This window comes from Rhinolophus ferrumequinum, chromosome 9 (genome assembly GCF_004115265.2).
Source record: "Rhinolophus ferrumequinum isolate MPI-CBG mRhiFer1 chromosome 9, mRhiFer1_v1.p, whole genome shotgun sequence".
NCBI lineage: Eukaryota > Metazoa > Chordata > Mammalia > Chiroptera > Rhinolophidae > Rhinolophus > Rhinolophus ferrumequinum.
In genome coordinates this window covers 39,464,514-39,478,250 of record NC_046292.1, presented here as the reverse complement: position 1 = coordinate 39,478,250, position 13,737 = coordinate 39,464,514, and the positions used below count along the sequence as shown (strand labels likewise).

Below are 13,737 nucleotides of genomic sequence, written 5' to 3'. Positions count from 1 at the left end.
CAACCTTAAAAAAAGTTCAAAAGAGGTAGTTGGCCACTAAAATTTTCAAATTTCCTTTTCACTTATATAGAGGTTGATTAATTAGAGAAGACATTTCTAGCACCTGTGTTTTTAAAACCGTATTTATCATTCAGTGTGGCAAAGGAAGGAATCTTTCCAAAACCCCCACCGCCAGGAGACAAAAATATGAGGAAAAATACATCACAAAACCCATCCAGAATTTGCTTTTTGAAGAACAAACATTTCACAGAGACCTTGGCATTTCTGAAACCTGATTTTGAAATATTCTGGGGGCATTTTAAAATTTCTAGCTATATTAAATTCACTGTATTTTGATACCATATCATGGTAGTCATGCATCTAATGGTAGTAACCTTTAATGGTTGAATATAGTATCATTGCAAAATGGACCTAGATTTGGCTGTTCTATCCAGAAATGGTTAAGTGAGGCCAATTAGAATCACATCCTGTGCCACAGAGATTATTTTAAAATGATACTTGCCTTTTGATTATATTTAGACTTGCCTAGGAATATTTACGTTCTTTCCTTTACCCTGTTACCGTGCAAACTCCCTTACTCCCTGCCCATCTATAGCAACTTGTGAGTAATTCTGTGCAGTGCTTTAGAAAGACACACATTTTACTTACATCCTGCATTTAACAAATTTAATAAGTAGTTTCTTGCTGGATTTATGGGTCCTTTGTTTTAGATTGTCAAGACAAGAAAATTTTTGTTTACAAAGACTTCTTTCTTAATGTCTTCTTATAAAGCAAACCCATATACTGATGTTCGCCGAAGATACTGGAATGCCTATATGCTCTTCTACCAAAGAGTATCTGATCAGAACTCCCCAGTGTTACCAAAGAAAAGTCGAGTCAGCGTTGTTCGGCAGGAAGCCGAGGATCTCTCTCTGTGAGTTTCTTTTCTGAGTAATTTGCTGTGTGATTTCAGTAGGTGATATTGTAATCTTTATACTCTTTGGGATTTAAAGGTAATTCGCTAAGATAAAGAGAGAGTCTAAAAAGAAAATAAGTAAATCATTCTATCCTTTTCCTTTCCTTTTATTACTACTTGGTCATTATTTCCTTGGCAAGAAGTTATTTTGTATTTGGAAAAAGCCATATAAGTTATTTCATTCTAGAACTGAGTTTTTTTTTAATCTGAGCATTTATTGAATATACCTTATGTTCAAAGTACAGTGAGTACTATGCCAGCACTGTCAGAAAGTGTTTTTTAATCCTATTCTCTGTGAATTTGCATTTAATATATTGAATCAGGAAAGTATGCAATCTATTTTTAAGTCTAGTACCCTGTTTATGTAGGTATGTAAAGTTATAGCAACAACTGAAACAGCAGCCACTTTATACGAGACAAATAGTTTTCTGATTCTGTCTCTTAGGTCAGCACCATCTTCACCAGAAATTTCACCTCAGTCATCTCCTCGGCCCCATAGACCTAACAATGACCGGCTCTCTATTCTAACCAAGCTGGTTAAAAAAGGCGAGAAGAAAGGACTGTTTGTGGAAAAAATGCCTGTTCGAATATACCAGGTAAGAAATGTATAAAAATTTCTAAGGAAGAAATCCATGTAAGTGTCAGAATCTATCTTGCACATCCAGAAGTACTGCCGCCAGCCTTCTTGTGGACTTAGCCATACCTCTAGTGCCACATCTTCTTACCCGCCTTGTGGCATGAATCTTTCACGTACCACATCACAGATATGGCTGCAGACTCAAGATTGAGCAGCACCGTCATTGACCTGCTGTGTGACTGTGACAGCTGCAGAGAAACAGGGAAGGGAGTGGGCAGGAAAGAAGCACACTGCTGAAATTAACTTACTGTATCTGGAGAGAAAAATAAGTTAAGGTTCATAACCTGGGGGTTAAACTAATATGGTAATGATGACCATTCATTATCGAATACCTCTTTTGTGCTACATGCTTTACACAAATCCCTAATTCTTAACACATTTATGTGAAGTAGCAGGTTTTATTTCCATTTTCAGATGAAAAAAAAATGAGACTCAGAGAAGCAGGAATGACCTGCCTATGTCACAGAGCCAGGATTTAAATTCAAACTGTCTGACTACCCAGTCCAGACTTTATACACTAAGTAATCAAAAGCTGAATAACCAGAACCAGAGAATTTAAGAAAAATGTGGAACCTTTCATTAAGAGAAAGAAAATGAAGCCATCTGGTACAAGGAAAGCGTGGAGTTAGTTGTACTTGAGAAAGGTCTGTCTGTCCCTTCCTAGCCAAAATAATAGATTAAAATTCAGTTGTCCTTCACATGGTAGTTTTCCTAAATTTCCCAAAAGGGTTTGCTTTAATGAATAATATTTCACCTTTTTAGAGCATCTTATATTTGAAAGGAAGATTTTCTTCTCTCCTTTTTAAAAATTCAAAGCTTGAGAGCGGGTTTCTATAAACCCTTTTTACCTAAGGTATCACTAAAATGTCTTCCACATGTTAAATGTTTTATCCCTTTTTTAAAAATAATTATTAATTTTCTCTTGTAGATGGTGAGAGATGAAAACCTCAAGTTTATGAAGAATAGAGATGTGTACAGCAGTGATTATTTCAGTTTTGTTTTGTCTCTAGCTTCATTGAATGCTGTAAGTGCTAACTAAATTATTACTAAAGAAATAAAGAATTATAGTTAAATATCACTCAGCTAAATAAACATTCAGTGACTCATGCTCACTCTCAGTTACCATTTAGATTAGATGGAAAAAGAAAATTTCCACACATGTGTCACTTATTGGCTGATACTGAAATACAGGCGGTGTTCAGAATGTATGATGCAGATTGTGAATGGGTGTGGGTTTCCACATACTGGCTTTTTTAAGTGCTCTTGTTCAAATTTGGTAACAAATCTAAAAGTAGCCATGAGGTGATGTCAGTGGATATTGGGCTTTGTGGAGATTAATTTTTCCTAATTTGTAATCAGACATTACCAGACTCAAGATTAACTTCCAAGTATTTCTCTTTCTTGAATACCATGATTATAATTTGCTAAGGGGAAAACTTTCTTAATCTATTAATAGATTACTTAATATCCTATGGTTTAAAGACTCAACTTTGAGAGGCCGTCATAAAAGAAATGAAGAATATGTCTTTATTAACCTTTTCTAAAGTTTAACTAGAACAATTTCTATAATGAACTGGCTGGATTTTTCTTATTAGTATTTTATCATAACAATGTGTAATAATCGATAAAACTTCTATGAAAAATATCCTTTCTTTTTTCTTCCTCTCTCTCAGACTAAATTAAAACATCCATACTATCCTTGCATGGCAAAAGTGAGCTTACAACTTGCCATTCAATTCCTTTTTCAAACTTATCTACGGACAAAGAAAAAACTCAGGTAAGAAGTGATATGTTTTGATTGTTGTGGCAAAAAGCACTGATTAATTCAGTTAAAGTTGGATTTATAAATTCAGCTTTTCGAGACTTTTTTTTAGGTAGTTGACGACAACTACCTAATATTTTCAGATGATTAAGACATGGCTCCTATCCTTAAGGAATTTCTAATCCAGTAGGAGAGAGAGATTAAACAAAGCAGTCATGGAATGCAAGGCATAAATGCTGTACATCTTCGGAAAATCGTATCCAGATATGGGGATTGAGTAGGCATTAAAGACATCCATATTCTCAGAGGACTTAGAAAGGCAAAAGTAGAGAAACAGGTATTCTATGTGGAAGGGAAAAGCCTGAGTAATGGGCAAGGCTTGCCTAAGGAACCATAAAGGACTAGTGTTTTATTTGTACATTTAAGGAACTCACTTGAGCTGAGACCGAATGTTGGGTTTGGATGAGATCACTGAGTGCCGTGAGTGCCAGAGAAGGGAGTTTGGGCTTTGTTCAGTGGGAGATCATGGAGGGTTTTTGAACGGGGGGGCTGTATGTTCAGAGTGATGCCATAGAAACTCTCCACTTTGATTGCATATTATTCATCATTGGTTTTTACCTGGAAAGGTGCTTGACACATTATAGGCTCTGGGTAAATAGCTGTTCTATGATGAATAAGTGAGTGAAGAGTGAAGATGGTTGTGCATGGGTTTGTAGGACATACCTGGAGCAAGGGAGACTCAGGGTAAGGAGACCGGTTACAGTTAGAAGACCTGGAAATTCTCAGTCTTTTCTCTCTCACTAGCAGTGAGCTTCTCCAAGTACGGAGAGGTTTTTGGAAAGATTTTGCAATGAAGAAACCTGAGATGAAAACAAACATAATGACATTTCATTTTTATGTGTAATAATCAAAGATATATTAAGTGATATCAGTCTTCATTAATTGATTGAAAAAGAAGAAATAATGTGTTTCTTGTAATGTCTAGCATAGGATTGACTAAGGAAATTTATTTGGGTTATTTTTTAATTGTGAAATTTGCTCAAGCTGTCCACACATTGCACACACTATTTCAATTTTGTTTATATTTACTGTTTTGGGGTGAGAGGGACTAGAGGGGGTGGTATGAAGGCATGGATAGTATAGTCATTGAACCTTTTTTCTGTCCAAATATTTTTATTCCATAAAACAGCATATTAATAATTGTAACAATAAAGTATGAAAGTATTGAAAGTAGGCATTTTGTGAATGAAAATTAAGCAAAACAAAATGTTCAGGCGTTTTTTTGCAATTGAAGTTTTTTGAAGAAGCTGTAGAAGATAGAAGTTCAAGTGTAAGACTTAAGTTTGTTCACACGGGGGCGGGAGGATGAGTCACACCACAGGGACCCGCGAATGCGAAGCCCTGGCTTCTGGCTGTGTGGAGCCATGGGAGTCAGCAGCACTGAACACTCAGCTTACCTCCCACACACCCCACATGAAAATTTCTTCACTGGATCGACGCTCCATGGGGTTAGTTGCTGGGGTCCTCCTCCTAACATCATTTTCTTTGCTGTTTTTAAAGGGTTGACACTGAAGAATGGATTGCCACTATTGAAGCATTACTTTCAAAAAGTTTTGATGCTTGTCAGTGGCTAGTTGAATATTTTATTAGTTCTGAAGGACGAGAATTGATAAAGTAAGTGGCAAGATCTTTTAATTAAAAGAAATTTGTGTCTCTTCTAGTGATTTTGAACTCAAGTTTCTTGTAGCTCTTCTTATTTCAGCTTGAAATTATTTTTCGGATTGGAATCAATTTTAAACTGTCTTCACTGAGGAAGCAGTAAGGAAATTATTCAGGTCACACCATAATCATTTCCAAAGCCATGTCTGTTGGACTAGATTCAGACAGGGTGTTCATTGATTGTAAGGAGAGCATGTGTGCAGATAACCAAGTGATCACAGGCAAGCATGTCCTGAAACCCTGCTGTGACTCAGGGGATTCCAAACAGAAGTTTTTTCCCTCAGGGACTCACAGTCTGGTGGCAAGGTCAAGAGGTCAACAATCCTAGGTTACTACACAGTAATACCACAATATTGTCCAACTGTGTTTGGATTCTGGCTAAAGTATTTTCAAAAATCTGATAGTAGAATATCTACAAGAGTATGTTTCCTATGTACCTATAATTTTTTTAAAATGTTGCTTTTTAGATTTGAGATGCTCCAATCACTGTGAATGTTTTTACATCTTACCCAATCATTCCCTTATCCTCAGGGAGTTCAGCATTCATGTGGAGGCCCCGACAAGCGCCTCGATCTCTCTGGCCAGTCTCCTTTATCCACAGTGGGCTCTTCCTTCTCCCTGCCTCAGCTGTACCTTCTCACTCCTCACACATGCCAGGCCCGCTCACCCCACTTCTAGCTAATGACCTTGCCTCAGACTTCACTGAGAAAGTAAGATTAACAGATGAGCAGACCCCATCCCCCATCTCAAATTGCACACCTACCAGACGCTGTTTCGTCTTCTCCATTCCTTCCTTGTCATGGAGGAACTGTCTTCTTTCCTCTCAAAATGAATCTCTCTACGTGAGCAAACCTCCTCAAGGAAGTTGGCCCTTTAATTATCAACTCTCATTCCTGCATCATTACTTTCCAGAATTTTCTACTGGGTCACTTCTGTGAGTGTACAGATATACTTTGGTATCTGTCACCTTAAAACAGACAATAATAGGGAATTCAGAAATGCAAGTTCCTTCCCATGGGGAGATCCAGAGTCTTGTGGCAACTTAGAAATGTCACTGAAGCTCTTGATCCAATATCCCCTTCACCTCTAGGTCCAAGCTTCAGACATTTGTTTATTTGCCTGCGTGGTATCTCTACCTCTCCTTCCTCTACTTCATACAGCAACAAAAGTGTTCTTTTTAAAACAAATTAGATCATGTTACTTCTCTGCTTAAAAATTCTTCAGTGGATTCCCATCGCATTCATCATAAAATCCAAAATCCTCACCATTTCCCACAAGGCCTTGCTTGAATATGATCTTTGTCTATCCTTCCAGGCTTCCCTTGTTTCGCTTTCCTGCATGCTTATCATTCACTGGCTTGTTGATTCCTTCAACACACTAAGCTTTTTTCCTGCCTAAAAACCCTTGAGCCTGATATTCCCCCTAGTTGGAACATTCTCCCTTCCACTCTTTGCGTAGCCTTCTCATCCTTCAGCTGTCAGAGAGACTGTTCACTCCTAATCACCCAGTCTACAATAGGTCTGCCCTGTTCATCTGACCTGTTGTTTTGCCCATCTCCCTCACTAAATTTCAGCTTCTTGAAGGCAGAAGCTATGTCTGTTTTGTTCCCTACTGTGCACGGAGATCCTGGCAAACAGTAAGACTCCAGTGTTTGTGCATATATGCAGCTGGTTCACAAAGAGAGAACATAAACATTGCCTGTCCCTTCAGAGTTTGCATGAGAGATAACCTTTTACCCATTTTTCCAGCTGAATTCCAAAATATCTTCCCATTGGAAGGACTCTTGAGTATTGTGTTAGGCAGTAGAATGTCATAGAATCATCCAGTTTGAAGGAACATGGCAAATAATTTAGTTCATTCTGTTACATCTAAATGGGCTTGTTTTTAAATATCCCCAGAGAAGCTCACTAACTTCTTTGGTATTAGTAATAGTATTTTTGATTTCTTAGAATTCCTGATGGTAAGGAATCCCAATGAATCACCTAATCTAAATTTTTCCTGGTAGAGTTCATTACATTTAGTCTTTCTTTATAAAGCTCTATCACTCATCAGTATCGATTCCTACGATTTCATATTCTTCAGGAATTAATATTCTGTCTTATTACTTACTTCTTTAGGACTTTTAAGATAACTTAGATTATCATTGTTACAACTAAACAATAAACATGTACTGTACTAATATTTTAGTAGCTGTAAATGTGAAGAGGGTGTTGCCTCTCGGGCCAGCCCCTCAGTGTCATCCTTTTCTTAGGCGATTTTTAAAGGTAATTATAATTGTGAAAAATTAAATTTGTAAATATTGCTTGCAAGTTGATCTAAAGGAATTAAAACTACTAACATAAAGGGTACTTTTAAAAATCCTTTTTTGTGGAAATTTTTAAACATACACCAAGTAGACAGAATAATGAACCACTGTACCCATTCTCCAGCTCAGATTGTCCACACTTGGCCAATCTTGTGTGTCTGTCCCAACTCCCACACACATACTCACATGCGTGCTTTGTTTTCCTCTGAAGTATTTTAAAGAGTAGATTTCAGACATCATATAATTTCACAACAAAATTTTCAGCATGTATCTCTAACAGATAAAGTTTTTTAAAAAAATAACTTAATCACCATTGTCACACTAAACAAAAATAATAATTCCTTCATATCATCCTATACCCAGTTTATATTCATTTTCCTCAAAAATGTTACTTTATGTGTTTGCATAAAAAATGTTTGTACAAATCAGGATCCAAACAAGCTCCACATATAGCATTCTATAATCGTTCCTTTTCCTCACCACCTCCTTTTTTGGAATCTTGGTAGATTTTGAACACAGTCTTATCTGTCTGGTTCAGATTAGGTAGTTAAAACATAGCATTCACACTGACATGGAATGAGCAGGAGTGAAGCGACCTCAGAAAGCTCCACTTTCTTCTTTCTATTGAGAGAAAGAAGACAGAGTTACAGGCATACTCTTGGGAGCAGAGGAAGGAAATGCAAATGCTGCACTCAGAGACCAGAACCACTCTCACTGTTGTCACCTGAAGAAAGACTTGGGTCCTCAAAATTATGTTGTATTTATATCCTTCTCATGGAATAATGAGAATGTCCTATAAAGAAATACAGATACCTCGACTTACATTAGGGTTATGTCACAACAGCCCCAGAGAGCAGATATTTCTGCCTGACCATGCCCTCCCCCACATCTGAGGCTGCCTCTTCTACACACGGGTTGTGTAAAGGATTGATTTAGATGATGCATTTGCAGTACATAGTGTAGTATCTGACTGTAACATTAGAAATGCTAGATATAATGGAAGTGCCTGATAAACCTTAACTGCTGTAACCATCATCATCATAGAAGAAGAAAGGAAGGAAGCAGGACCTTTTCAGCCTCAAAAGCGTCTATGAGGACTAAGTAATAAGGGTTGAGGAAAGGAAAGGAAAAGGATAGAAATATAGGTGCAGAGGGGAATTAGGAGGTGCTATCTTGACTCAGAACTTTAATTAATATCTTATTCTGAGAAATTGAGGGGGTGTTAGGGAGAACTGCTCCTGAGTGAACAGAATTTATAAAATTCTAGGTTCTTTGCTTTCATGTCTCTTTAAGTCCAAATTTATAGATACTCATTTTAGAGAAAGTAGAGGGGAAAAAAACTCCATTTTTCAGAATTCAGGGGTCTTGTTTTCCTGTTTGGCCTTCCTTCTTCATGGTGGCCTGTGAGGTGGCTATGCTCTCAGAAGACTTAAACTAAACATCTGGAGTGATCTTGTTTCTTGCATAGCAGGTGGGACGCCTGTTGGGAAGGTTGACTTACAGCAATCTGTCCTGCTGTTTTACACTACTCTTTTCTATTTTAGAATATTCTTGTTGGAGTGCAATGTGAGAGAAGTACGAGTTGCTGTGGCCACCATTCTGGAGAAAACCCTAGACAGTGCCTTGTTTTATCAGGATAAGGTCAGTCTCATTTTTAAATTTTTATTTATACATTCTGTTTTTACTAACTGTTTTAAATTGCACATAATAAGAAAGAGAGCCTATGGTTGGAATCTGGTAATTTTGCTACATAAAATGCACTTTCTGTGAACCAGCTTTCTGATAAATGCCCGGGTAGAAAGCATTCTGACTTTTCCTCCTCATATCCCAGAAACCACCAAGGTAGGTCAGGAATTCAGGTCTGCTTTGGTCTGCTTCAGGATTTCCTCTCTAAAACCGTCCTTTTCAAAGTCTTCGCTCAAGAATTTGTATTAGGTCTCCCTGAACTGAGACTAACCTGGGCCTAGAGACTCTAATCTAGACCCACAGACATTTTGAGCCACCCCTGGCTTTGTCTCTTTCCTCATGAGCTATTTTTATGACGTAAACCTTCAATTGTCAACCAGACCAAAGAATGCCAATCACCCAGGGGCACTGGCCAAAACAGTTCCTTCATTGGTCTCCATTATTCCCTAACCTGTTCCTGCTCCTCTGAATTTCTTTTTCTCCTAATCTTATTTTCTTTAACATATTTTCTGGTTCACAATTTCACATATACAAAAACAAATCATGGTATTTATTACCATCCTCAATCCCCAAAGATTTTAAGACTTAGGGAAATAATTGACATACATTGTAAGTCTGATTATTCAATCTGTTATTAAGTGCTAGAAAATACAGCAGTTACTTCCCACATTTGCTGTTTTAAACAGCTGACACTACATGGAAAACTTTGAAAAATGTTATTTATTTTCAGACCTAATTGGCTCCTTATAAACATTGGCTGGAGGCATTGTGTCTCAATGAACTAAATGCAAATTCTAGGAATTGCTGCTTCAAATTCAGTTGTTGACTTTGGAATGCAACCTTGAGCAAGTCCTTTAAAGGAGATGTTTAATCCAGATATAGCATTTGCACCCTAGCATTTCGTTCCTTCCACATGGCCTGAGTCAGGTGCATCGCTAGACCAGACAGCCTCAGGAGCTCTGCTCAGGCCAGAACGAACAGGAGGTAGCCTGTGACCCATAGGCAGGACCTAGAAGAAAACTGCCTTGTCAATTTCAGGAATCATAAAGAAGCTGAGGTTTACTCTACGGCCATGGTTTTCAATCAGCTTAAACTGCAGAACCATTTTCCAAACGAAACCTTATCTGGATGCAGAAGAAGAAATAAAATAGGTCATTGGGAGCTGCTGAGGACAGTTTGGATACCATTGCTCTGAAATACCCCTGTGGAAGTTTCCTAAGATATTTAACTTGAGGACCTTCTTCTTCTCCTCCTTCCTCCCATGTACTAACCCAGACAAAAAATAAAGGCTGAATGAGTGCAGTCTCCCTACTCCCAAGGCAGGATTCAGGTGATGGAAAGGGAAGAGGTGGAGGACGCTAGCACGAAAGCCATTTGCCTCAGTAAATTCTACTTGCTGTCAGTTTTGCCCCCATAATGGAAATGGTGCCTCTTGCCACCCACTTTGTTTATTGTAAAGTACTTTGAAAATGAAGTGCTGTATAAATGTTAGATTTTACTGTATTTATAATGGGTGTAACAGGATGAATGGGAGTATTTTAAAAGCCTATAAACACCATCTCTGGAAGAAATAAACTAACCAGAGTAGTAAGCCTGCTCTTAATTTTCAGATCATCACAGGTGAATTTCTAGGGACTTGTCCAAAAACAGTTGGGGTGGGAGGGAAAGAAGAAGCAATGTGATAACCAAAATGGTTTCTAAACAAATAAAATGTTTTTCAAAGCTTTCCATGAGGCGTCAGCGGGCTTTCAAGTAAGTTCACAGTTGAGTCGATATTGCCGTTGTCATTCTGTCAGGCTGTTGCTCTCCATTTGCTCCATTGGCTTGATTTCTAGCCCCTATGCCTGTGTCTGTGTTTTTTATTCTTTGCATCTGTGATTATGTGAAGAAGTAGCATAGTGGAGGGAGGGGTTCAGAAATATGCTCCCTCTAACCCACCCCCCCGCCTTTTTTTTAAGAGACAGAGAAATTGGCTCTGCAGAAAATGTGCTCCGTAGGCAGTAGACTCATGCCCTTGACTCTGAAATCTAGGAAACAAAACCAGGCTTCCCTTTTAATTATCTCTATAGTACCAGTCTTCCCTGGAAGGTAAAATTGATCATTGTTTTTGCTCTCCAAAGCATAAATCCATCTGAATCTAAGACTGGATTGTCTGTGAACCAGACTTTCTTTTTGTTCTTATGGTGACATACTGCAAATTTATCCTGTTACAAATGTCTGTCTTACATTTTTCTTTATGTAATTTCATTTTTCTTCTAACCAGTTAAAAAGCCTTCACCAGTTACTGGAGGTACTGCTTGTTCTGTTGGATAAAGATGTCCCAGAAAATTGTAAAAACTGTGCTCAGTACTTTTTCCTGTTCAACACTTTTGTACAAAAGGTAAATGATTTTTTTTAATATCTTTTCCTAATACAGCAGATTGATAGTCTAAAGGAATTTTGTACATGGAAAGAATTTAGACTGGTCAATATAGGATCGATAGGATATGGTTTTATGACTGTTTCTTCTTAAACACCTTGATTCATGGATCATATTACTTACAAGAATTCGGATACCGGTCAGTGTACTTACTCATTGATAGCAGAAGTCTGCATCATAACTAGTGTGTAATTCCATGTTTTGTAGCCATTATGAAGCAGTGGGAGGCTGTTGGACCTCAAGAGTTTTTTAATTTGATTTTTAACAGATACTTTCTATATGTAAATTATAGCATTTAAAAACTTACTGACTCCTTAAAACTTCTCATGTAACTGTGTCTTTAAAACTAATTTTTGTCTGGATAGGAATATAATTTGTCATTCTCAATATGTTGTGACAGCAAGGTCTTAGGGCGGGAGACCTTCTTCTGAGGCATTCAGCTCTGCGACACATGATCAGCTTTCTGCTGGGGGCCAGTCGGCAGAACAATCAGGTAATGCCTACTGTTGCAGCCAGTGAATGGCCATTGTTTTCATAGCCACTTTGTTTCTCTGTGAGTGAGATGTATTTTTATCTCATTGTAGTCCAGGTACTGGTACTATGTAGACTTTAACATTCTTTATAGTTCAATTATTTTTACAGCTTTCTTGTAGTATTTCCTAGTAATAACCCATGGAAATAACTACCTCGAGTATCAGTCAAAATGTGAAGTGTCATGGGAAAGATGGGTTCCGACTGGGCAGATTTGAAAACCTGCAAGGAATGGTGGCATTGAGTCTTCCACTTGCTCTCTGGGACTGTGAGCAAAGCTGTTTGGGTGGTGGTTACTTCTCGGGTGCTGATAACAAGCCCAGATTCAACTGTGCAATCGTACTGTTATACACTGAAGGATGTTGCTGCAGATACACTAGTATCCATAGTCAGAAAATGAAAGGGAAGTTGTTTTATAATAATAGTATGGTTAGATATATGAAAATGACTCTCCTGTTTAAAGTTTCTGTGTTGGTGTGTTTCTCCCATCCATTACACGTACATTTCTTTTGTTTGATAGATTTAAAATACACAAAAGGTGAATATGCAATAATCATAAATACTATTTATGGAGTGCCTGTTGTGTGCCAGACACAACTGGTCACTGTATGCTATACCTCTGATACTCACAATTCAGTACAATAGGCAGTTTCATCCCCATTCTGAGATACAGCACAGAGAAGTTAAGTGATTTGTTCAAGGTCACAAGCTAAAGCATGGAACCAGGATTCAGAACCAGCTCTGGTTTCCCTTGTATGTGATGCACACACAGGAAAATTTTTCCTTTGTTAGGGGAAACAGACTTGCTGCTCAGGCCTCCTCTCAGCTTCCTGCCGACCATGATGCTGCGAGGACTTTTCAGAGTTAAAAAGCAAGGACTGACGCCGTGGCCTGCTCTGTGTAGGGATATTACGTGGAGATTTACAATATCCATTGGTCACTTCAAGCTCTTCCACCTCAGGCACTCCATTGACAATGACGATTGATTTAAATTCACTAATTCAGCTTCACACATAATCAATATTGTTTTGCATTTGTGGAGCATATAGCATTGCGTACATTTTCACTTGTAAGTTGTCATTTGGTCCTCACAACCTCACAGTGGGCAGCACAGGTGGGTTGTGGCTGCCGTTATACAAAGCAGTCCGGCAGTGTTAGGGGAAAGAACTCGCCCACATCCACACAGCACAGTGAGCGGCAGGGAGGGCCAGGCCCCCACTTCTCCAGCCACATGGGTTTTCCCCATTATACTGAGGTACAGGGAGATTACCTGACACATGCTAAGCACTCAGTACCTAAACTCAATACACGAATGGATTTGTTTTAGAATCTGAGTTAATATGTCTAAGGGGAAAAACACTCTTAAGGTAGCTTAAAACCTGTGGCTTTTTATACTTTGACCTCTTTTACTGTCAAACATTGAGAAGTAATTGTGGCCCAAAATATCATGAATCAGCACATCCTTTCCCTTCGTCTTCATGTTATTTCTAACTAAAACACGAACGTCCACTTTATGTTCTTTGACAACAGATACGTCGATGGAGTTCGGCGCAAGCACGAGAATTTGGGAATCTTCATAATACAGTGGCTTTACTTGTTTTGCATTCAGATGTCTCTTCCCAAAGGAATGTTGGTAAGCTTTAACATACCTTTAATACAGAAAAATGAAGAGATACCGAAATTGTCAATAATGCACGAGAGTAATAATGTTAGCAATTAAAAG

General features: G+C 38.2%; 1 protein-coding gene across 1 annotated transcript in view; it reads left to right on the top strand.

Annotated features, from left to right (window-relative positions):
• Positions 1 to 13,737, top strand: part of USP24 (ubiquitin specific peptidase 24) — a 131,065-nt gene that overhangs the window by 100,546 nt on the left and 16,782 nt on the right. Inside the window, 9 exon segments of the mRNA XM_033113600.1 lie at positions 772 to 913; positions 1,401 to 1,551; positions 2,521 to 2,616; positions 3,266 to 3,369; positions 4,915 to 5,028; positions 8,923 to 9,019; positions 11,328 to 11,444; positions 11,884 to 11,976; positions 13,545 to 13,647. Coding sequence (XP_032969491.1) covers positions 772 to 913; positions 1,401 to 1,551; positions 2,521 to 2,616; positions 3,266 to 3,369; positions 4,915 to 5,028; positions 8,923 to 9,019; positions 11,328 to 11,444; positions 11,884 to 11,976; positions 13,545 to 13,647 — 1,017 coding nt within the window.